The following is a 26,027-nucleotide window of genomic DNA, read 5'->3' as shown; positions in this document are numbered from 1 at the left end:
GCTTATGGTTATCCAACAATCCAAACTGATGAATCAATCCGTTGTCCAGGAATGCCACCTGAAGCGCTCTCATGCTCCTTTGGTTATTTGGCTGTCATAGATTTTCTCCAAATTTCGGCTCCAAACTGATTTTCAACAACCTCTTGTCCTTCTATTGGTTTCATTTTTCGTTTCTCATCAGTGTCGTTTTCATTGTGAAATTCTATGATTCATTATTTTCACGTTCGCGCAGCTGATCCATACTCGAAAGATTTACCATGGTTTCCTAAGACACGAGCTATCACCGCTAGCTGCTTAGTTTGCGCTAATGTTTGTCGTTCTTGAACTTCTGTTTGTGACTAACGCCAGTATTCCTGCCATCATGCTGTCATCATTGACCGTATCTCTCGTCGAAACAGGTGTAATCTGAAAGGCTTAGACAATTACAAGAACAATTCATTGAAATATTTTTATAATATCAAAATATGACATTTTATTATTTAGACTTCGCTTAAAATAAAATGATTATCGTTTTCTAGCAATGAGCTTTGCTGTTTGGATCGGAATGTCATAATCGTAAAAAATATGAACTAATAGAAATAATACAACGCAGAACAGCGTTAAACGATCATCGTTGAGTTTCTAGCTACGATTCAATATTATTCGTTTCTTGCATAAAAAATGGACGGAATGGTTTCTTCCCTTACCCGAATGGCAAGTTCTATCCCTATAGTACTAATCGCTGAACGACTACCATCACAACCGTCAACCCGAGCCACGTAGACACACCACCTAACCGTGGCGCTCCGTTGCACCGGTGATCCAGGAAGCAAAAGCAGAACGTCGTCTGCGGGAAGTAGTCCCTTTTGACGTCCAGCTGTTTGATGGAATTGTTGACGTAGTGGGCTAACTGTTCGTCCTTAGCTGCAGGACGGCAGCCTTCGTATTTGTCTGCAGGAACGTCCGTTCGGAAGCCACGTAGTGTGCTTAGGCATTCTCGGGTAATGGTTTGCGTCACTGAAAGGTCAAACAAAAATTATCACTGTTAGAAATATTTTGGTGATCGGTTAAAAAGATTTTTCTGGAATATGATGTCTTTAATTTGTATGATGATTGATGGTTGTCTCTTGCGTCGATAGTTTCGGAATATCATGAATTTCAGGCACAACTCGCCAATATTCAAGCGTAAAATATCATTGTCACTAGGGTTTAAATAAATATTTCTGAAATCGATTATTTCTTATTACATTTGTATTAAACAAATGCCTAACATCATACTGGCTTATAAAATTAAGTTCATAAAGGTAGTAAGATATGAAATTGAGCATCATTGTGTAAGGTAAAGTGTTCAGAAATCCCGCATTTCATGTTACACTGAATTTTTCAAAGCATCAAATCGTTTCGCAACAAAGACGATTTGTTTCCTTGCAGAATTTTCTATGCTGCCAACGTATTCTTATAGTTTTAGAGCTTAATTAGCAACATTGCAGAATGGTTTTCCACAAAAAATACTATTTTCATAGCAATTTTTATACGAACATCAAACTGTACGGGCTCAGTTAAATTACTTCCAAATTAGCAAAAAATTTAGGAGGATTATATACTGGATGCCACCTGTTGAAGTATAATTGAACTACTAATGAAATCCAATCGGTTATAAGCATACTCTCTTTGCCAATACATAATTACTTTATCAATAAGCTACTTATGGCTCACAAACGTTTTTTTTTCTATTTAATTTGATTCTGATTATTCACAAATTCAGCATTGATCCAGCCCTAATAAATGAAAAGTTAAAACAGTTACAATGGCTTTGAAGTAGATGAGCAAGAGAAGGTTCGACAAATAACAACAACCAAAAGCGTTTGCTTTGCCGTACATCCTGTTGGAATGGCACGGGTAGTGAATGGAAAGAAACAACGGGATTGGCGTTCCAATTGGAGGCCACGTCTACTTACCGCCTCTCTTCTCGATCACCTTGACGCAGATGTCGTCATCCTCCGGGCAGGGATCGCCCAGGAAACCGATTCCACGCCAGTTGAAGTCCTCTCCGCATCCGGGTGTGGCCGATGTACAGCGGTAGCACCAAATGGCAGTACCTGTGTGTGTGGAAATGATTCTTAGATAAATTTCTAAACATGGTGCACCTTTATTTTACTTCGTTCGAATGCAACCATGAATATTAACACGGTGAGAATTGATTTCAGGTGATTCATTTTGTAAGGCACTACTGGTTCGAAATTAAATACAAATTAGAACTTAAACTATTAGTGGAATGTAAATAACGCCCTGCCCAAAATACTGGATGCGACTGACTGCGATTTAATTGTTGTGACAAGTGTTTTGCTTTAACAAGTGTGAGTCACGTCCATTGCCATAAATAATTTATGGCAAATATCAAACACTGAGAAATGTTGGGTCTACACTGTTACAAAAAAGTACCTAATCTTAGGTTTTTTTTTCTTGCATCTCACTCCCTCATTCCTTTAGTGTAAATTTTTGGGCGTTTAGCACATCTGAAAACCATTTCTCGTGTATCCAGCACACTTATCATAGATGAGTTTCTGTAACTTATATACCACTGAATCAAGTCATATAATAGTTGCTGCAACCAAATCGGTCAGAACTGTACTGCTATAGGAGAGCAAAGGTAAAAACTGCTTTTCGTTGTTGTCTGTCGTTTAATTTTGGAATTATGTGCCCCTGTAATTACTTAATTTTGGGTTTCCATATTAAACCTTCGACTTGAGTGAAAAGTACTTTGTCACATGATATTTTCATATGTCTTCACAGTCCATTAAAAACATCTTTACTATTGGACACTATAAATACTAGCTGTATGATACAGTAGACGTTGGATGACTGCAAGTCAATCAAATGTAATTCGATAGTTGTAACAGTTTTGCATCTATTGGAGTCATAGAACATCGCCTCATGGAGGTTTGACTATATTAGGAAAAAGACAGAAGAATTATAATGCATTTTCTTCTTCTACTTACTACTACAAGTAGAATTTGGAGAATTGGGTCCTAAAGCCCTACCTCGTTTATGGTTGCAAACGATAGTGCATCGGTTAAGAGTTCTTGAACCGATGTTATAAAATTTCTGGTAAAAAATCAGTAAAAATTATATTTTTGTGTTTGAGACATTTTGAGGCAAATTTTGGGCTGTGCAACTTCTGTTGCTGAAAAGGCAACATTTCAGAACGAATGAACCATTATCCCAAAACGTCAGGCCCATACATTAACTGTCAAGGGTTGAGTCAAGTGCCCTGCGGTGTTTTGCTAGTGCGTTTGAATCATATTATTCCGTACGTCAAACAAGACCGAAAATGCCGAGGAAGTATTTATTTTTAAAATTCAAATAAAACAATGTTCATTTTGATTTTTGAGTCGAAAGAAAAACTGACGCGTTCAGGATGATCGACTTCATCGTTCCCTGAAAGAAAATCGAATATCGATTCTTCATTTTAGAACCCAATTAGAGAAAAGCAAATGACCTATTCGTCTAAACGACTTTTTTGGCCAGCCAAAGGAACTGTTCGTCTGAACGACATGTTCGGCGGTACGTCGCTTTCTACCAAATGAGATTCACGGCTAGATTGGCTTCGGCTAAATGGTTTGTACAGTCAAATAACATATTAGAAAAAACTTTTATTTTTATTTTTTCTAGGAATTCTTCGGAAGTTCCCCTGGAAATTTATATTAAGAGCTTTTCGTAATTTCATAGAAAATTGTATGGAATTTTCAGGGAAAACATAGGTAGAAGAGAATGTTCCAAAACCGACCCCCTATATGACAAAGGCCATGAAATTACGAAAAATGATTTTTTGGCCAAGTTTCGTAGTCTATATTTTAGCGGGGACATTATTCTGTATTTCTGAGGCTTTATTGTGGGTGCAGTGTTATCTGTTTAGATGTAAACTAAATAAATGAAATGAATTGTGGGTGCAGTTGTGGAAAGTTAGGAGATACATAGGGTAAAGTGAAAGTATACGTTTTGGCATTCTCAAAAATGGTGGTCGGAAACCGACCCACGCATGTTCCTGTAGTCCAGAACTGACCTATATTTCGCAAACAAATAGTTTTAGTAACGACAAACGAGAGTGCAGACAGATTAGCCGACAGCACCATCTGTGAGAAACACCGAAGTAATTGAATGTTGAGAAAGTCGTTAAGCATTCCGTAACTGTGGGGTGGTGTATGGGACCAACATTATTCCCTGTTCAAAAGTGAATCGCACGTATGACGATTACGTTCGCGGAGGTGATGTAGAGTAAGAGGGTATAGGGTATAATGAACGATGTCCCCTTATACCGTCTTACCCTAACTAGATATTCCGTGTATGGTAGAAAATCGGAAATTTGTTTTCAATAAAATTAAAATATCTGCAGCTATCAGACGTTTAGATTAGTGCGCATGATAGTGCATACATGCGTACATGATGCGCACTACTAATAGCATAATTCGAATTGCCGCGACTTGCGTTGCAGCGCGAGTGTACAATCGCACGATCCGGTTTGGTGGCGGCGCGACAATAAAAATTCTCTTTCTCCGTTTTGTCCCATCTCAGCAAATAAAGGGAAGGGATTTTCAACACCCCATACCTTCTATGTCACACTTTTTGTATGAAACATCTGAAAATTTTAATGGGAATATAACACATCAGGGACCCCCCCCCTAAACGTTACGTAATTTGTGGGTTTCCTTAATATATTACGAAATCATTTAGAATTTCGTACACTCTCTTTCTCCCTTTCAAATCATGGATTAAAAAGCAGAGTGCAATAAAATGGGGGTTCGGTTTCGGACCACTGCTTGCCGGTCGGTTTCGGACCACCCCGACTTTTTCGGAAAATGACGCGCTGTTCAACAATACCACCTCATACGACCTAATCTAAGTACGTGCAACATAGCTAAGACCATAAACAATAAGGATAACTTATTGACAATTTCTCAATACACGCTACAAATATTTTACCGATATCTCCTGCAGCCAAAAAATCAATTCAAACACAATATGGCTCGAAAACTCCGAAAAACACAACCTACGATGATGGCTGCCTACGTCCAAATTAGTAGTGCTGCATAAGTGTTCGGCATATTCACCAAAAGCGCCATCATCTCATAGATGTCGGGGTCGTTTTGGGATCGACGGTCGGTTTGGGAACCCTCTCCCCTAGATACATCGGGAGATTTTTCGAAAATTCCATTGACTCTTCGGAATTTCTATGGAAAATTCTATGAACTACTAAATTATTTGAATCGCCGTAAAAAATTATAGATATATAGAATTTTAAATGGCGTCGCGCCGATGCAAAAATGTCAGCGGAAAGAAAGGCATCAACACCGCTAGGTGGATTTATCTGGGTTTTAGTATAACGAGTGTTACAACATTTTGGATCATCTTCCCCTCAAATAGTGGACGTCATTTTTGAACGGCTTCTATACTGAATTTTAATTTGCACGGTTAATGCGTGCAGAAAAAGCGATGGGTATTGTTTTTTTAAACATAATCACGAGTAGACGTAGGACTTGTATAAACGTAGCGTATTTACATTAAACTATTATGGTGTTTGGTATGGGAAACGACAACTTCCATGCTGTGAAGAATTATTAGGAATTGTTTTTTTTTTCAAAATTTCTGGAAATAAAACTAATAATCAAATATATAATTTGAATTGCTTTTTTTCTAACTATTATGCCCTTATTTATTAAAACAAATGCAGGGCATTCACAGATTTCTTATTGATGACAGTATTTGAAGTTTAAAAATTCAAATTTTAAAATTTTTAGTATTGGGCAAAATGTGCTATTTTAGGGGAACTGTCCCGTTCTCCATCTCATTGAACATATATTTATATTATCGCTAAACAAAGAAATACAGCACCAATTTCGTGACTACTATTTGCTAACATATCAGGAGCTTACATGCCAGAAACATTGATAACAATCCAAAAACAAGTCCAGGATCAGTAATCCTTCTAAAATAGAGGAGGTTCTGCTAAGCTCTATCGTCGATACGCAAGAAAAATTGAACGCAATCTGAAGCGCAACCCTAAGCAGTTCTGGATTTTTTTTAATTCCAAGCGAAAGGATACAGGACTACCTTCTGCTATGCAACTGGATCATCGTGCTGCAAGGACATGTGCTGAAAAATGCTCGCTGTTTGCTGAATTCTTCGCTTCGGTTTTCGACAGTCCACTAGCTACCAGTGAATCAACGGCTGCACTGAGTTTCGTCCCAAGTGAGATTATAGACGCAGATACATTCACTATCACTGCTGAAGACCTGTTGCTTGCACTGTCTAAATTGAAAATGTCATTCCGACCAGGTCCGGATGGGGTGCCTGCCAGTATTCTTAAGAAATGCTCGGCCAATTTGATAGCGCCTCTTCAACACATTCTCAATTTATCGTTGCGACAATCTTGTTTTCCAACTCTATGGAAAAAAAATCATTCATCTTTCCGGTGCACAAAAAAAATGCTAAAGATGACATAAAACATTATCGAGGAATTACATCCTTATGCGCGTGCTCGAAGCTAATGAAAATCATCGTTTCGAGCTACACATTCTCCCGCGTGAGGCACTACATCAGCACAAAACAACATGGTTTTTTCCCGAAGCGTTACCACCAATCTAGTTGAATTCTCTTCGCTTTGCTTGCGGAATATTGGTCGAGGAAAGCAGATTGATTCCGTGTACACCGATCTGAAAGCTGCTTTTGATCGTGTAAGCCACACGATTCTTTTAGCAAAACTCGAAAAATTGGGCTTTTCTTCTCGGCTTGTTTGTTGGCTCAGATCCTATCTGTGTGATAGAAAACTGGCTGTAAAAATAGGCTCATCTGTTTCGGATTGATTAACAAACGGGTCTGGTGTACCACAGGGAAGCAATCTTGGGCCGTTGCTTTTCTCCCTCTTTTTCAACGATGTAGTCATGTACATTGGTAAAGGCTACTGCATTTTATATGCTGACGACATGAAAATATATGTTGTAGTCGATCAACCGTCGGATTGCATCAAGGAGCTCTTAGATCGGCTTCTCTTCTGGTGTCGAGCCAATCACATGACTTTGAGCGTGCCAAAATGTTCCATCATAAGTTTCCATCGCAAGAAGTGCCCGATCATATACAACTACGTAATCGGTGATGAACCGCTAAACCGTACTGTTCGAGATCTTGGAGTTGTTCTGGATGCCGAGCTGACGTTCAAAGAACACCAAGAAGAAGTAATCAAGCGACCTCGTCGTCAACTTGGGTTTCTGTCTAAAATCAATAAAGAATTTCGTGACCCATATACGTTGAAGTCATTATACGTTGCGTTGGTCCGTCCTATCCTGGAAACAGCTTCGTTGGTATGGGATCCGTACCAAGCAACAATGATCGAAAGATTTGAATCGGTGCAACGAAAATTTATAAGATTCGCCCTACGTTTTCTGCCCTGGAATGACTCATCGCACCTTCCACCGTATGCAGCCAGATGTCAATTGATTGGCATCGAAACTCTAAGACAGCGTAGGAGAAACGCAGAAGCGAATTTTGTTGCCAAAGTTCTGGTTGGAGAAGCAGATGCCCCCAATATTTTGGCGCTAATGGACATCGATGTGCCTGCGTATACGTCCCATTCTAGTGCTTTCTTCCGTTTGCCTCGACGACACCATGACTACGACCTGAATGAACCAATTCGATCAATGATGATCGTATTCAACGAGACGTATTCGAATTTTGACTTCGATTGACAATGTGATCGTAGAGTTTAGGTTTTTAGCGTTTTAGATTCATTAAGACAAACATACAATGTCGGATGATCATTATAACAACAATAAACAATAAACAATAATACGTAAACTAAAAAATATTTAATGTTTTGGCTTGCTACACTTGACTTAGACTCGGAATTTGGTCTAAGTCAAGTGTAATAATATAATTACACCAAAAATGAAAACCAAAGTATAAAATAATATTAAAATATTAAAATTAAAATACATTAAAATATTCTTCTGGAAATTATTTTCTGCGGACTTTTTTAAAACATTTACAGCGATTTTTTAAAATCTAAAATGGATATCAGCACCATTGCCGACTGTCCATCATTTAAATGTCAATGCCTTCTGCAAAGGAATGAAAGTAATAATTTTCAATCAAATTTTTATTTTCATCTGTATCGTTGATTTTTTTGCTGAGGAATCAGAACTGTTACAGTATAATTCTGTTTTAATGTACGTGTGGATTAGCACAACTTAACATACGGTCAGTCGTATGCCATGACTCGTGCCCATCCCGGAATGATGTGGATTATGAAAACAATCACTTTCCCTGGATGAGCAGACCAATTCTCTCTGGGCTAATTTTATTCTTGTTCATTCATCACCGCTGCCATAGCAGCCTCAGTCATTATCGGCCTCTAGCCGCAAACTCCGAGTTAAGTGGTGGGCGATTGCATCCTACCATCATCAAGCATAGCATTAGCATTAGCATTATTTAGCATTAGCATTGTTACGTTGTAATTCCTAGATTGGATGGACACTGGTGATACTCATTACTCATGTTTTACTTTTGAGATCCTTATCTTGAATGCTTATTTTTTTTATTTACTAGCTGTATGTACCCGGCCTTGCTCGGAGTTGCCAGTTTAATTCGCAGTTTTTTTCACCATCGGAATTGGAATAGGTCAAAAGGATAATTGTGTTTTCTTATTGATATTTCATCATTTGATTAAAAGAAGGTAGATTACATTTGAAAACATTGACTGATTTTGAAAATGGGATCAAACCCAAAATCGCTTTATTCCGGGCAAACGTCTATTTCTAAAGAAGGAAAAACATACACCGATGCCTTATTCCGGAAAAACGTCTATTTTAAAGAAATGATCACATTTACCGTCCAGAAGGAAACACTTTAATCATTGCTTTTCTCTGGGCAAACCATGATTTCGATGAAGTGTTGAGTTGATCGATCCCTGTCATCTTCGCCTTCTTAAGAAAAAGAATGTTTGTTCCAAATTTGGTTGAAATCGGGCAAGGGTACAGAAGTTATGCTGGAACATTGGATCATTGCATACCTTGCTTTTATTTATTAATCTTGAATCATTATCATATAATTATCATACCTTTTAAAATTTGGAATAAAGGTTACTCGATTATGGATCACTATGCAATTTGATCATTCATAATCATCAATCATTAATCATATCGATCGTTAATCATTAACCATACACATAGTGTGTCAACATTTAATCACGATCGGTAATCGTTAATCATAATCCAACGGTTTTTTTCATTATTCATAATCGTTAATTATTGTCAAAATGAATTTAATCATTAATCATTATCAGTCATCATTTTCAAAAATTATAATTCATTAATCATAATCTTTAATCATAGAGTTGAATGATTTAATCATTTAATCTGCTTAGAATTGGTCCTGGGGTCAGGAGTTACACTGAATTGCCCGTTTTCTAAAGACAACCGCTTTCCTTTACCCTTCCTCTTTTCTCAACGGCCATTTCACCCCTTTGTTATCTTCTCCTAGGGATAGAAAATGTGTGTACCAAATTTGGTTGAAATCGGTACAGGGGTTCAGAAGTTAAACTAAATTGCCCGTTTTATGAACAATACCCCTCCCTCCAGACCGCTCCTCCCTTGTCCAAATTACCCTCCTATACGATCGGCTTTTCATAGTGAATATGTGTACAAAATGTGATTGAAATCGGTCCTGGGGGTTGGGAGTTACACTGAGTTACTCGTTTTCCAAAGACAACAACCCTCCCCTTTTTTCCAATGACCATCCCACTCCCTTTGTTATATTTTCCTTATGATATAGAATGTGTGTACCAAATTTGGTTGAAATCGGTACAGGGGTTCATAATTTACTTTGAATTGCCCGTTTTCTGAAAAAAAAACCCTCCCTCCAGACCCCTCCCCCTTTCCCAAATCCCCTCCCATATGATCGCCTACTCGTAGTGAATATGTGTACAAAATTTGGTAGAAACCGGTCCTGGGAGTTGAAAGTTACACAGAATTGTTTGTTTTCAGAACAAAACCCCTCCCACCACCCCTCCCCCTTTTCTACACGACCATCCCACCCCTTTGTTAACTTCCTCTGAGGATAGAGAATGTCTGTACCAAATTTGGTTGAAATCGGCCAAGTGGTTCAGAAGTAGTTAGCGAACATACATACATAGATTGGTTTTTATATATATAGAAGAAGATTAATTATCAGACTAAGGCCGGAGTGGCCTGTGCTGCACATAAAAGTCTTCTCCATTCAGCTCGGTCCATGGCTGCACTTCGCCAACCACAAAGTCTGCGGAGGGTCCGCAAATCGTCCTCCACCTGATCGATCCACCTTGCCGCTGTGCACCTCGCCTTCTTGTTCCCGTCGGGTCGTTGTCGAGAACCATTTTCACCGGATTACTGTCCGACATTCTGGCTACGTGCCCGGCCCATCGCAATCTTCCGATTTTCGCGGTGTGAACGATGGATGGTTCTCCCAACAGCTGATGCAACTCGTGGTTCATTCGCCTCCTCCACGTACCGTCTGCCATCTGCACCCCACCATAGATGGTACGCAACACTTTCCTTTCAAAAACTCAACGCGCAGATCCTCGTGTCCGTGGAGAACTACCGGTCTTATAAGCGTTTTGTAGATAGTCAGTTTGGTACGGCGGCGAACTCTATTCGATCGGAGCGTCTTGCGGAGTCCAAAGTACGAATGATTTCCAGCCACTATGCGTCTCCGAATTTCTCTGCTGGTATCGTTATCGGCTGGTGACCGCCGTTATCGCTGGTGAGCCCAAGTACACAAATTTTTCTACTCATCTCGATTTCGTCACCACCGATGCAAACTCGCGGTGGGTGGCTTACAATGTCTTTTCTTGAACCTCTTCCTATCATGTACTTCGTCTTCGACGTGTTGATGACTAGTCCGAACCGCTTACCTTCCCTGTTCAGTCTGATGTAGGCTTCCTCCATCTTCTCAAAGTTTCGTGCCATAATATCTATGTTGTCGGCGAAGCCAAATAGCTGAACGGACTTACTGGAAATTGTACCACTCGTGTTAATCCCTGCTCTTCGTATTACCCATTCCAAAGCGATGTTGAATAGCAGACACGAAAGACCATCACCTTGCCGTAACCCTCTGCGGGTTTCGAAGGGACTCGAGAATGCCCCTGAAACTCGAACTACGCACATCACCCGATCCATCGTCGCTTTGATCAACCATGTCAGTTTATCCGGAAATCCGTGTTCGTGCATTAGCTGCCATAGCTTGTCCCGATGGATTGTATCATATGCGGCTTTGAAGTCGATGAATAGATGATGTGTGGGCACGTTGTATTCGCGGCATTTCTGCAGTACTTGGCGAATGGCAAACACCTGGTCCGTGGTGGAGCGTTTGCCCATAAAACCCGCCTGGTACTGCCCTACGAGCTCCCTTGCAATTGGTGCTAGTCGACGGCATAAAATTTGGGAGAGTACCTTGTAGACGGCGTTCAGGAATGTGATTGCGCGGTAGTTGCTACAATCCAGCTTATCGCCCTTTTTGTAGATGGGACACACGACACCTCACGCTCGTTCGTAAGAAGGATTCTCGTTTATGTCCTTACACATATCAGGCTGTGGCACGTGGCCCTTACTAGAACTTTCGTGTGTGCTGCATTCTTCTCTTCCACTAACTGCTCATATTCGCCGTCATACCAGTCGTTTCTCTGATCCGGGGGTACCGTGCCAAGTGCAGCGGTTGCGGTGCTACCAATGGCGGATCGGATATCTCTCCAGCCATCTGCAAGAGACGCTGCGCCTAGCTGCTTCTCCGTTGGGAGTGCCACTTCCAGCTGCTGCGCGTATTCTTGGGCTAGTTTACCGTCTTGTAGCCGCCCAATATTAAGCCGCGGCGACCGACTTCGAAGCGTGTTGTACACCGTCGAGAGTTTTGAGCGCAGACATACTGCAACGAGGTAGTGGTCGGATTCAATATTCACACTGCGGTAAGTGCGGACGTTCGTGGTGTCGGAGAAGTATTTATCGTCGATTAGAACGTGATCGATTTGGTTTTCCGTTTCTTGGTTAGGTGATCTCCATGTGGCCTTGTGGATATTTTTGCGGGGAAAGAAAGTGCTTCGGACTACCATTCCGCGGGAGGCTGCGAAGTTTATGCATCGTTGGCCGTTGTCATTCGATACGGTGTGCAGACTATCCGGTCCGATGACCGGTCTATACATTTTGTCCCAATGGTGGTTTTTTTTTTCGAGCTGTTATGCATAATGCACTGACCCAGCACACGCGTAGTAGTTGTCAAGTTACCACATGGCGGCGTACCAGAGGACCAGCCCTAATTCCCCCCCCCCCAGGTCAGCATAATTTCTGGAGGATAGGCTGCACTTAATGTACTCATGCACACAGGCACTCACACCATTTGAAACTAAGTTGCATGCTTCCGAGTAGACGAAAATAGCTCATTAATATCAAATGTTGATAAGATAGCAAAATGAGATATGGACATGATTGATATAAGAGATAAAAGATCAGACGATAATATCAATATTTTGCACTAAAATATCATATGGAGATCAAGTTATGCTATTTGTAAGAAGTAATCAATATCATGTGCCATTAGTTTGTTCTTATCCATAGGATATCTTGATATTGAAATGATATTTCAGTGCAAATGTTTGATGTTGTTGCCTGTTCTTTTATCTCTTATATCAATCAAGTCCATATCATGTTTTGTTATTCTGTTCATGGCTTCTGCCCGGGACTCTAACACTCCACTGTCATGCCTCGAGGAGTCAATAGCGATATGTAGGGATTAATCAAAGATACTACGCTACGGCACTCCTGCCTCAGCATGCGTAGTCCACACTCAAACTTCTGCTATGCTTCGAGGTGACAATAGTGGCGAGGCACTCTCTCTGCTGAAGCAGCATACGCGCTACCCTACCAAAGTAGGGACACTCCCTATGCCAGTTGGCACTCCTTGGGCTCCTGTGCGCTTTGAGCGGGAAAAGGGTGGCCATTAATCGAAAAATTTACTATCTCCAATTTGTCTAATTTATATATCATATGGAAGTATTTACCCTGGATAAGAGAATCGGAAAATATTGAAGCGCTGTGTTTATTCAGTCAAAAGATATGGGCTGGTGAAGTGAAAAAAGCTGATAAAAATAAAAAATCATTACATTACTTTGATTTGTATGTTATGAAGTCATTTTTTCTCCAAATATAAGGCATATTTTCAAAGCTTAAAACTTGAGCTTTTCGATAGATTGGTTTGTTTTGCACGCAAAGTTTAATATCAAAAGTTGTAGAAGAAAAGCTTTAATTATCATAATTCTTTGCTATAAAATAGTCCCGCAAACCTAATGTCCCCAAATGTCCCTTAATCTGTAAATGGGGGATTGAAATATAACCCTAGTACCACCTTCTAGTAAGTGATTTGCTTGCGCATATTTGCGCGTTTACGAGAACGCTGCAAACAAAGTTTTCTTGAAAATTGTGGTTTTTATTCTATATACCTCGTTATGATTAGAAAATGAACAACATTATTACTAGAAATATGGTTGTTTGCTATTTTATGCTAGAGTTAAAAAAATTACCGAAAAAAATTGAAAAAAAATGTCGCGGGTGACATTTTTTGAAGGGTTAACGATGGTCCTTAAAGGGTTAAAAAAGGTTCTTAAATATTCCTGCACATAAAATATGTTGCATAGAAACAGTTTACAGGTAATCTAGAAAAGTGACGTAACAGTCATTTTACAACATGCATGTTTTCCATTTTTCTGTTAAAGAGCTCGATGTGTAGTACTCGTTAACACCATTTTTGGAAAATGGCGTATACGTCACTTCATCAGATTACGGCAGTCCAGTTATCAAAGAATTCCACAAAGTAAAGCCTTAAGATCTACATACATCACCGAAGATTTTTTTGTCTTCATTTGAGAGGTTTTCAGTCCTAGGCAAGCAGGTTGCTACATCTTTGGTTACGCGTGTAGACATTAAGTTCTGAATTCAGGGATTAGTTGGATGACAATGAGCACATGCCATGAACGTATTCTATACTATATACCTCCCTGTTTCACAATCTGATAAAGGCTCAAAAAAATGTTTTAATAATATTTTTTTGAAATCTTTTAAACACCAAATTAAGTGAATAGCAACAACCATTATTATCGGTTAACCTCTGCTGCTATTATGAAAAAAGGATTTGCATATTTTATTGGAGTAATACTGTGTCGACAATCAATCTCCATCTCTCACAACACTGCGCAGCTTTTGGAATTAACTACAGTGTTGATGAGAAAGCAAATAGTACTAAGATTACCTTTGTACCTTTGTTAGGATTTATCATTTTTGAATGCTATTTCAATTAATTTCAATTCACCTTCATTCCTTTTGTTTCATGAACATAAAGTTGATTAAACCTCTGTGGAATTTTCAACTTTCCAGTAGCGTAGCTATACAAAGTTATCTGTATTTCATGTTCTGTCTTTGAGTAAATTGGAACCGATTTCCATTCCATTTCTCTATTTGTCTTTCCATTGCACTTCTGCGTCCTATACGAGCTAACAAGGACTTCCGTTCGATCAAAGACCATAAAAATTGCATTGTTTCTTGCCGGTTTGTTAGCTCTAGCTCATGTGTTGCTTCCGCTCTCGAACAACACAGCAGCAGTGGGAATTAGGGAATGCTTGTTGCTCTCTACAGCTGCAGGGTCCGGGTTGGGCACATCAGGCAACAGACAGAAAAAAAATGCACAATTCAAATTGTTGAATCCGGACCAAGCTGGCTGATTGTGTTCGGTAAATAATGTTAGGTCGTTTTTCATTATTTTAGTTTCAAGAGATCAAAACATGATACACGTTGTGATATTCTGCGCTTCGCGGAACACGAAGTGAGAGCGATGGTGCTAAAATCACGTTGCTACAACGCACATAATCTCATTGCTCCAATTGCAGAAATCAAGCTCGCTGCCTGTGTACGTATGTAGGAAGGAATACTGTTCGTCTCGGTCGCGCTTTGTCGCAATGAGGCCAATTCCCGTAGGGAAATACGCAGAAGCGCGACATGGCATTTCTCGCAAAAACATAAGCTGGATATTAACCTGAAACTTTTATCATTTCCATGTTTGATGTTTGAGTTCCTGGCAGGAGGACCAGATGGGAGCGTCTGTGACCTGGATGCATACTCGAATTTGCGGAAGGTAAGGTGTTTTGTTTTAAATGGTCTCTTTATTGGTAAGGAGACTGTTTTGTGGATGAATAGAGCAGAACTTGAAATTGGCACATTTTTTTTTCAATTTCTATGAAGTTGACATTATTGTAATAAAATATTGCAATTTGCATAAATTGCGTTGGTAATTAAATATTGATCCAACAGATAAAAATATTCAAGAGCAAGTATATTTTGAATCGTTAAATTTATGCATGGTCTAGATAAGTGAGTAATTGTTTGGAGGTCCATTATTGCATGCTTTACGCTATATTTTTTATAATCTTTACTACTATAAAAACAGAGATCAATCCGCCTAGCAGAAATTATGCTTTTAATTTTCAGCAGAATGGAAAATGATTTGAGCGTTTTTCGTTTACATATTTGGCATCAGCTTCATTTTTGAGACTAATTCCATATACATATTATATTTTTGCTTTCGATCACACAAGCATATTGCAAGCTTGAGTTTACAACAACTTTTCAACTGAATGGTTACGACAGTCGTTCAACCATTAGTCATAATACAAGAAAACGATCTAACCGAGTTAAGAGATAATTTACTTTTTAAATCGATCTGACACTCTTTCGATACACCTCGAAGAAAGGTAAAAACTTTCGAAACCGTCTCAAATGTCGGATGCGTTTTGTGTCCTCCTGTTCTCGGTCGGCACGTCCCCACTGTTACTATATTGGACTTGTTTGTTCACTCGTGACGGGTTGGAAACTGTGCATATCGTTCCGGATGGGGTTAGCGGAATCGGTACCAGTTGGGGATTTGTTCGGAAATTGTGGACACCTTTGACGGGGCAATTCTATGGTATGAAATTGGATGCGGGTTGAAAGGTAAGTTTGGAAATTAGATTTGAAAGCAGCCTGTATTTTTGTTTGCTCGGTTTCAATCCAGTTTTTGTTACATTTTTGTCCTAATCAAATTACAAATTACCTACTACTGAAACTGAGCACTACGTAAAAGTGTTCACTCAATAAAATCTCTCGCAAATACTGGCTAAATCTGCATTCTGTAAAGCATTTTTACGATTTTTTGGTAGTTCATAAACACAGATAACTGCCAAGTATCATTCTTTCCCAACATTTATGCTTTCTTATCTGAATTGTGAACATTTTCGCTCGCATTCCAGCTTTCGCGACTAAACATTATTTATTGTCATATCCGCTCAGATTTGGTCCTTTATCATCGAACAATCTTTGTCATCGTCATCCTCGTTTCCATAATCCGCAGGATGATGCAAAAAGTTATTGTTCCATCATCTTGGGCTTTATCGTCCCGTCGTCGTTCCAAACTGTTGAACGGAAGAAGAGAATATGGATTATAGTCGCGCAACTTTGGCCAACAGTTGTTGAAGAGCGACATGTGCTATGGGAAGTCATACTTCCGTGTGTGGTTGCCATTGTTGCTGCTGATGTATGTGTTGCCATATGAATGAAAAAGAAGATTTTGTCATGTCTGGAAAGAGATTCCTAGTTCTGCAATCACGCTTGTTACTTGGTAGAGCAATTGTAGATGTAAGGAACGATAAAATGTGTTGTGGTTGTTTGATTTATGATGGCATGTATGGCGTATTTATACGGCAAATGGATGTCTAGGCTTCAAAAGTTCATTCAATTCCACGTTCACTTTCAACTAGGAGACTTTCTATCTCATTATTGAAAAAAATCATATTAATCCACTTAGTGGCAATGTAACCTTTTTGATCAAGAGAGATGTTTTTTGCTAATTTTATTTGCTAATTACCTAATACATGCATTCATCTCGTAGACTAGGTGTTCTGTGTTTTTTCTTAACACTATCATCCTTATTTGCTATGTTACATTTTTAGTTATTATTAATACATTTCAATTGCCTCTGGTAGTTAGGATTTTTCCTCTGGTTGAATTGAACTATGTAGGAATTACTATGTTTTCAACTTAAACTAAACTAAACCTAAGTTATACTAAGGGTACAAGGAGCTAATTGTTGCAAGTTGCAATTTTCCATTTACCTGGGAAGTATGCCAATTGAAAACATTTGTTAAATAAATTAACCAAAACGGATAAAGAGCTCTCAGGAAGTTTTTTGATAAATATGTAGAAAATACCATCATCATCCGGGGCTTTCATATTTGGGTCATTCCGCGCCAAGTGACCGAGCACGCGCAATTAACCTATTTAAAAATAATGAAAAATACCTACTTACTTACTTATGGATCCTGTACACCTCTGGTGGTGCAAAGGGCCGACTTGAAAGATCTCCATCCTGAGTGTTGCCCGGCTATCGCTTTAACCTGTTGCCAGGTTAGATTTCGGTCGACTTCTTTTATTTCTTTGTTGAGGCTTCGCCGCCATGAGCCTCTGGTCTGCCTCTGCTGCGATGTCCCGCTGGGTTCCAGTCTAAAGCTTGTTTACAGATTTCGTTTCCGCCCCTACGTAGAGTGTGGCCGACCCAGCCCCACTTCCGATCCCGAATTTCTGTTGCTATCGGCCTCTGGTGACAACGACGATGGAGCTCGTTGTTTGAGATCCAGTTGTGAGGCCACCATGCCCGAATTATATACCGCAGGCATCTGTTAATGAACACCTGCAGCCGTTGAACACCTAGCATATATTAATTTTGGTCCATTATTTTGAATAACCATATGACCATGGTGATTGAACCGCCCCTTCGACCAAAAACCCCTCACTGTTTTTGGAGATTTTAAAAAACATGCTATTTTCAAATATCGATATCTTTGCCTCCGATAAAGCTACAAGAAACTTTAATACCAGTTTTCCGCTTGAAATTTGATGAAGTTTTTAGAAAAAATACTTTAAATGCTGAGCAGTGTTGCCAACTATATTATTTTTCTCACAAAATAATAAAAAAGCATTTTTTTCAAAATACGTATATTTTTTTCTTCGATTTCTCAACGGATTCGAGCTTAACAGACTTTTTCCAGTCGGATACTCTTATCGATACAAAGTAAAATGCGCCGTTGCTGAGATATGGCAGCTTTAGTAAATCTTATTTGGGTCATTCCGCGCCAAGTGACCGAGAAAAAGTGAAAACTTGCAGGTGAATACTATGAATTCCAACCAAATCAGGTGTATCTACTTACTTTGGGCCCACATTTCGAAAAAGCATTTGATCCGACCGTTTGAGCCGCCCCTCCGGCCAAACACTCCTCCCTGTTTTTGAAGATTTTTAAAAACATGCCATTTTCAATAATCGATATCTCCGCCCCTAATAAAGCTACAAAAAACGTCAGTACCAGTTTTCCGCTTGAAATTTTGTGAAGATTTTACAAAAAATATTTCAGATGCAAAGCAGTGTTGCCAACTACATTATTTTTCTAAAAAAAATAGCATTTTTATCAAAATACGTATATTTTTTTTTAATTTCTCAGCGGATTTGAGTTTATCAGGCAATTTCCTGTCAAAAACACTTATCGACCCCCAGGGTAGTCGCGGGATAATCATTGATATGCCACGAAAGACAACTCTTGATTCATACTTGAGTCCCTTTCTTGTCCTAAAAATGTATACCAGCTTTTAGATTTGAATCTTATAAGTAATGATTAGATTTACTAATCAATAAACGAATGACTAAAGAACAACAAATTTTTAGAAGTAAATAGCCTTCTTTAGGTATCCAAAACAGGTGAAAATATGAATGCTGAACTGAGCTGGTCGTCAAAGTCCATGTCCAATCCAAAAACAATATAAATTCAATTGAAAAATCTATTCGAAATCCAATCCGTATCTAAACCAAATTCAAACTAATCAAAATCCAGTCAAATAATATAGAAATCCAATTCAAATCAGATCCAAATTCAATCTAAATCTAATCCAATCTAAATCCAATCAAAATCTGATCCAATTCAGATCCAAATCTAATCCAATCCAAAGCTGATCCAAACCCTATCCAAACTCAGTCCAATACAAAACTAATCCAAATCGTTTGAAATTCAATCCAAATCTAAATCCAATCCAATCTAAAACCAATCCGAATCCAATCAATGAAGGAATATAAAGTAATTTATTATGATTTGCTCAATATAATTCACTTTTTATTAAAATTCTAAAAATCAATTCATTTTGCACCTTGTGGGTCGCAAACAATATTGGATTCTGCTAGACCCACCTAGCATATCCAAAAAGTTTGGGAACATCTGTACTAAGGAATTAAAGAAGATGGGGTTCGAAAGCGTGGTTTATGGGCCACCCCTTATTGATTATAAATTTATGTTCTGACATAATTATCAAAATTTTATTATCTTCAGACGAATTTCAGTGTTCAGAACGCTTAGTAAGGAACATGAAAAAATGCGTTGACACAAAAGGTATTTTGTGCTGCCCCAATCTTAAGAGGGGTAATCCCCTCCAACAAGAAATCGTACAAAAAGTTCAGGGAAAAAAGAGTACAAAAGCGTGCGTGAAAGAGGAAAACGGGTGCAGAAGCAGAAGCGTTTGGTTCTAGCGAATCTGATTGAAATATTGCCCTCTTAAAGGAAAATGTATTTTTAACTTAATTGGATTTATCAAATTCGACGAACATCGGCCGCCCGAATGCGTTTTAGCAGGAGCAGCAGGTACTCATACAGTATGTGTATGTGTAATCCACGAGTACTTCAAACTGATGTTTACGGGAGCAAAACTTGATCTCTCTTGAAACTTGAAGTTAATGGAATCAAAGCATTTCCCTCGTTTCAAGATCTATTGAAACTGAACCTTTGTAGCCCACCAGCAGAGCTAATTGAGCAAAATGTAGTCATGTAACAACTGTTCTAATGTTGGTTTGTCATTACAGCACCCAAATGAGTGCTTTAATGAAATTTATGCAACCCATTTGAGTTGCATAATGGTCATTAAATCACCCATTTCGTTGGTATGGAAAAGTAGGCCGTTTTATTAATCAAAGACGAACTGTAAACCAAAAATAACTTTAAACCATTAAAACATATTCAGTGGAAATCTGGCATCACTGGCCTCAAAAGCATTATGTGCTGCAAAAATATGTTTTTTTTGTAAATTATTCGAATAAAACTAAAAAAACTACATTATCATAGTTGTTTACCTTTACAGAACGAATTGAACGATATGCTGAATGAAAACCTTCGATTATGCCTAACTAAAACCGTCATAACTCAGCAACTGCTCATTTTACTTTGTAACGATAAGTGTTCCTGACAGGAAATTGCCTGATAAACTCAAATCCGCTGAGAAATCAAAAAAATATTTATACGTATTTTGAGAAAAATGCGAGTTCTTTGGTATTTACCTTCGCCTCAAATTTTTAAGACGGATCAGTAGCTGAAAATCGTCGTCAATAATAATGGAGTTGAATCTAATTTCACATTTAGGAATTGCAATGCCTCTGGCTTCGACAATTAAATTTGTCAAAGATACGAGAGCATTATCAATATCATTTTTGGTATTGAGAGGAATATCAACATTAAAATTCCCTTGTCATAAGACGAGTTTATACAATCCTATTGAATTCCACCACTTAATTGTAACTTGACAGATACGTTTTTCGACCTCAACTTACTAAGTCGAGTCAAGTACGAGACACTGAAGACGGCCTTACTGTTGAGGTCGAAAAACGTATCTGTCAAGATACAATTAAGTGGTGGAATTCAATGGGATTGTATAAACTCGTCTTATGACAAGTGAAGACATTCCACTAAAAAGCTCAAAATAATTTTCTTATTAAAATTCCTATCGATACCGTTTTGACTCGAAGTCCGGACACCTAAATATTCAATACAATAAGGTACACTGGGGGAAGTGGAAAAGGAAAATCGATAGTGCATGTTTGAATTAGTGTATAACCAGTTTAAATGATTTAAATGCATTCAATCAAAATGGGCTATCAAAAACAGTCAATTTTGCACCAACTGTGTGGTAATTCATTCCATTTTGGTCGCTAAAAAATTATGGAAATAGATTTCAAAATTAGGAGTTATTTTTCCGCTTACCCTAGTGGGATGGGGTAAGTGGAAAACCCATGTTACCTTGACCTTCAATAGTGATGAGTAGTTACATATAACTAAAATCAATACGATAATTGCTCTGAGTATCTTTTGTGGAATAATTTCATTACCTTAACGGAATAGATCCTCAAGGAATTCTCGTAATAGCTAGGGGAGGGCTGGTTTTGCCTTCTCGAACACTAAGTGTACGTAAAGTCTATATGTTCGCCCCAAAGATGAAGTTTTTTAAAAAAAATGGGACTTACAGGGTTATAAACAATCAACTTAGTTTAACGAATTGAGATGATGTCTGTATGTGCGTATTTGTATGTATGTGTGTGCGCAAAGCACGTACAAAATTATCAGCTTATCTTAAGCACTTGTCCTTAACCAATTTGATCGCAAAAAAATTGCATTCATCGGCGAAACTTGTTATGAATAAAAATTAATGTGAATAATACAATATATTTACCTATCAGTGCTATTTTTAACTTTCTTATAAATTTTTTCATATGTAAAACATGTGAAAGGCATTAATTCCGATAGGTGGATTAATCAGGCATTTTCTCATTTTTATTGTCCAATCAGCTCTGGAATCACAAGGATAACAAAGAAGGAATATATTAAGATTCACAGCTATCGAAATAAACCCTGGAGGGAAGAGAAAAATTGCATAATTAGAACATTATCCACTTCCTTCGCAGTGTTTGATACCTGGGGTAAGTGTAAAATTTTTGCATTATTTGCTTTCTTGGTACAAACCACTACCAATCGAATGGGATTAGTTTGATTGTATTGTAATGGTCACCTGTGATTTAAATTCTCTTGAAAAAGAACAATTGATGCAAAAAGAATTGATTTTATGAATGCAAAATCAACTTTTTCGCGAAACCTAAAATTACAGTACAAGCGTTAACCGTGTTAGTGTTTGTATTATACAAATTTCAACATAGTATTAGTGTGAGCATCAAAGTATATTCTTGCATAATGTTATGATGTGGTAAAAACTGTAAAGTTTGTGCAATTCCAATTTTTGCAGTCGATTTTTACACTTACCCCCTTTTTCCACTTCCCCCAGTGTACCTTATTTCAAACGGAATTAAGTACTTGACACTGAGTGATAACACACCCTGTCAAGATTAACTTATAATATTTACTGTAGTGTACTGAAAATGAGATTTTGTATGCACGAAATAGCTAATATAATCGAAAAAATTGAACATCGCTTGTTTCGAAATCCGGACACAGTATAAGGGATGCTTCAAATACCGGACAATTTTGCTTCGAATTTCCGGACACTAGCTAATTTAATCCGTTCAAAGACAACTAGGATATAGCATTCATATTTCTCGATTAATATAAATCCGTAAGGTAAGGTTTCTATACACATTAGAGTGGGGCGTCATGGTCATTTTTCAAATCACTGGTTTTTCGAAGCCATTCTGGGTCCTGAACAACTGTGCAGAATTTGGGACCGATTGGTTGCTTCCTCGCATCGCGTTTGAAATTTGTATGGAAATAAGTATGGGAGAACGTATATTTTTACATTTCTACTACTAGAGGTTTCAGTTCATCGTAAACCAAGAGGCACATTGCGTTAAAGTATAGCCCAAAGGATGCTGAAAACTTTGCTGAAGAAGGCACGTTGCTAGAACGTCCACGAAAAAAGTTATAACGCATCGAAGATTGAGTGTTCAAACCATATGCAAAAAATCATTCATTCTGCCAGCACTGCCGAACTACGTGGAGCAATAATTTAACTGAGTGTTATTTCAAAATTATTGATTTTATAGGACTTTGGACCTAATGGGAGATATTCGGAATGATTTTACAAAGTAAAAATTCCGACTAGAACGAAAATGGGTTTTGCCCTCTGACAATTACAGGTTGTCCGGTAGTGCTGGCAGAAACATTGATTTCTTGCATATGGTTTAAACAGTCAATTTTCGAAACGTAATAACATTTTTTTTAGACCTTCCAGCTGCGAACCTTCTTTGGCACAGTCTTTCGGCATCTTTCAGGCTATATGCTAACGTATTGAGTCACGTGATTGATGATAAATTGAAGCCGCTAAGAGAAAAAATGTAAAAAAGAACGTTTTCCCATACTAATCTCCATGTAAACTTAAAACGCGATGCGGCATGCGAGGTCGCAACCAATCGAGCCCATATTTTGCACAGTTTATTGGGGTCTCAAAACGATTAAGAAAAAACTTGATCTCACTTGATCGGACGAAGTTTGCGTTTTCCCATACAACTGCGCCCCACTCTAATACACATTTGTATGAAAATCTGGCACACCCCGGTTGTATGTACCATCCGAAGTTTCTGCTCCGAGATTGACCAGGCTACCAACAGCATTTGAAACCAAGCAGGAGCATTTAACTGTAATATACAACATTGGAAATCTTATAATTTCATACAATCCTTTTTTCTTTTTTCAAGGTAAAACGCTTTTTTGACATTTGACGTGTCTGTGGGTAATGAAATATTTTCTTCAATATTACCTCTCAAATTCAACGTGGGTAAGCTGCAATTAGTGGTATTTATGTGTCTTTTGAAAACCGTTTCAGTTTACTTTTAGAAATCAAGGATTGAAAGGACCGATTGAAAAAATGAATTCATGTGGATTGATAAATCCGGGCGTGTCCGAGAAATGTTGAGTTTTTTTTTATTTGACGGGATTGCTGGCACGAAGAGTTGAGGAAAAATAGTGGCATATACTAATTGTGGTCCTCAATGAGTTTTGAGAACGAAGAACCAAGTGTGGGCAATGACGAAATTTATTGTAGCATCACCCGTTTATTCTCTCTCGGCTTTTATTGAATAGCTCTAGGCTTCGATTGACAATCTAAAACCTGAAATTTGCGTCGAACATGTGAAAAGGAAGTGATATTGTACGTGTCCCCGATATTGTACCGTTATGTTCCATACTTTTTTAAATCGAAAGATCGTGTAAGTCGATTCTCCTGTACGCAATTTGGTGCGGTGGATTTGTCTATGAAATGTTATGAAACCAGTTGAAATGGTAATACATTATATTACTATCATTAGACGAGTTCAGCACAATTCCGTGTAGCTAAAAGAGCTAAATATTTTTTCTTGATATTATATTAGTTAACCGTCAATTCTGTATCGTTAAGGTAAACATAAATAAGATTTAGGTTTAGGTCTTATTTGCCAACCGGTTATAAGCATCGCAAAAGCAAGTAATCTTGCTCTGTGAGCCGGGTTATCCGACAATTATTGAATCGCTACTTATAGTTTGATTTGAATTTGATTTGGGAAATGAGAACTTCCTAAAAACGCAAAAAAGGAAAAAAAATGTGTGGTTCTTAATCAATGTTTGACTAGGTGGAATAATATCAACAACATCATTCGTCAACACAGTGAGTACCAAATTTTTGTTCTTTAGTAGGCTCTCTCCGGAAGAACTCCTTATTGAGGAATGGTTTTCTCACACGCCCAAAGTCATTCACACAATTTTGTGTTACGATCACACAAAGCGGGCCTAATCTGGAACAACACATTTTATGAGTAACTGCCATGTTACTCATTTTAGTGTAATTGACGGTTAACGATTTCCGATGAGTTCATTTCACACAGTGAGAGAGCGGTCGGAAAACGGACCTAACTTCAATTATATTTTTTCATGTAAATTGAAAATTATCGCAACATTTTTATACTATTTCAGAGGAGTCCCCATTTGTTTCGATATGACCAAACTAAAGTGTGATGCTTATAGTCGCACATTTTAGTTGTATCGTATCGAAACATGACGAAAATCTTCAGAAAAAGTAATTTTCGTTGCGATGCATGCCGGACGCAACCGCCATCATGGCGATCAAAATGGACTGGACAGTTCGAAGCAAAGTTTCTTACACATATTAAAAGAATAAAAGACATAACACAGCGACTGTGCATGTCTTACACATAATTTTCACACAGATTGCTATTCTCTCGTGTCATCATCGTCATGTGTGAAAATTATTCATGCGATGTGTAATTTACTTTAAGCGTGCACGCATCGTTGTCCTCCTCACACGCAGTGTTGGTTTATTTACACAATGAGTTTTTGCGCTGCTCACGGTGGTGTGCGATAAAATCATCACATGGTGCACAGTGTGGGTGGAAATAACAGCTCTGGTTGCTACTCCGTGATTGACTGGAACTTGTGAAATTGCACAAAGAATCATGTGAATTGAATTGAATTGATTTACTCTCCGAACCGTACAGATTAAAATAAATATCTCGGATCTCGGAACCGTTTTGCATGCTAATCTAATACGATCAATCGCGTAATCAACACAGAACTAAATTCTCGGATTTGCCGATTTACTATCCGGCCGCACAAAATTCAACTGAACACCCGAATCCGCGTCCGATACATGTTCATTCACGAATTCCGCACTTAAACTTCTTGCTCGATGGCTACTGCAAACTAATTAATTTCGAAAGTATTTTCCCGAAGAAAATTCGCAAGAAAATCCTGAAAGAAATTGATATTGGAAGGAATTTCACGAAAGAAATTTGGAAAAAATATCGAAGTAATTTAGCAAGAAAATCACAATGGATATACGGAAAAAAATTCGAAAGAAGTTTGGTAGAGTTTCTCGAAGAAAATTTGAAAAAGTTTTCAGACGAAAATTTATAAGAATTTCTCGTAGAAAATACGAAAAAATTACCAAAAGGATATTAAAAAGCGTTCCTAAAAAAATAAGAAAAAAAATCCGATGCTCGGAAAATTTTTCTGTTATTCGGAGAAAATTCGGAAATATGTCCTAAAGAAAAAGTGGAAAAAAAAAATCACGGGTGAATTTCGTTAAAACTTCCCGATTGAAAAGAAAAAGAATTTTTAGAAAAAAGAATTTCTTGGAGGAAATTTGAAATAA

The 26,027-nt window shown here is 38.1% G+C and overlaps 1 protein-coding gene across 1 annotated transcript; it reads right to left on the bottom strand.

Moving 5' to 3' along the window:
• Positions 1-444: 444 nt before the first annotated feature.
• LOC134223355 (uncharacterized) lies at positions 445-2,324 on the bottom strand. The gene is made up of 3 exons (XM_062702500.1): positions 2,138-2,324; positions 1,938-2,078; positions 445-996 (listed from the first exon to the last, which is right to left on the bottom strand). Exons 1-3 carry the CDS (start codon positions 2,193-2,195, stop codon positions 707-709), a joined length of 489 nt encoding a protein of 162 aa, XP_062558484.1. The 5' UTR covers positions 2,196-2,324; the 3' UTR covers positions 445-706.
• Positions 2,325-26,027: the final 23,703 nt, after the last annotated feature.

The sequence above is a fragment of the Armigeres subalbatus genome, chromosome 3, assembly GCF_024139115.2.
Source record: "Armigeres subalbatus isolate Guangzhou_Male chromosome 3, GZ_Asu_2, whole genome shotgun sequence".
Classification (NCBI taxonomy): Eukaryota; Metazoa; Arthropoda; class Insecta; order Diptera; family Culicidae; genus Armigeres; species Armigeres subalbatus.
Note: the sequence above shows the minus strand (reverse complement) of the source record. Positions and strands in the feature narration are given on the sequence as shown.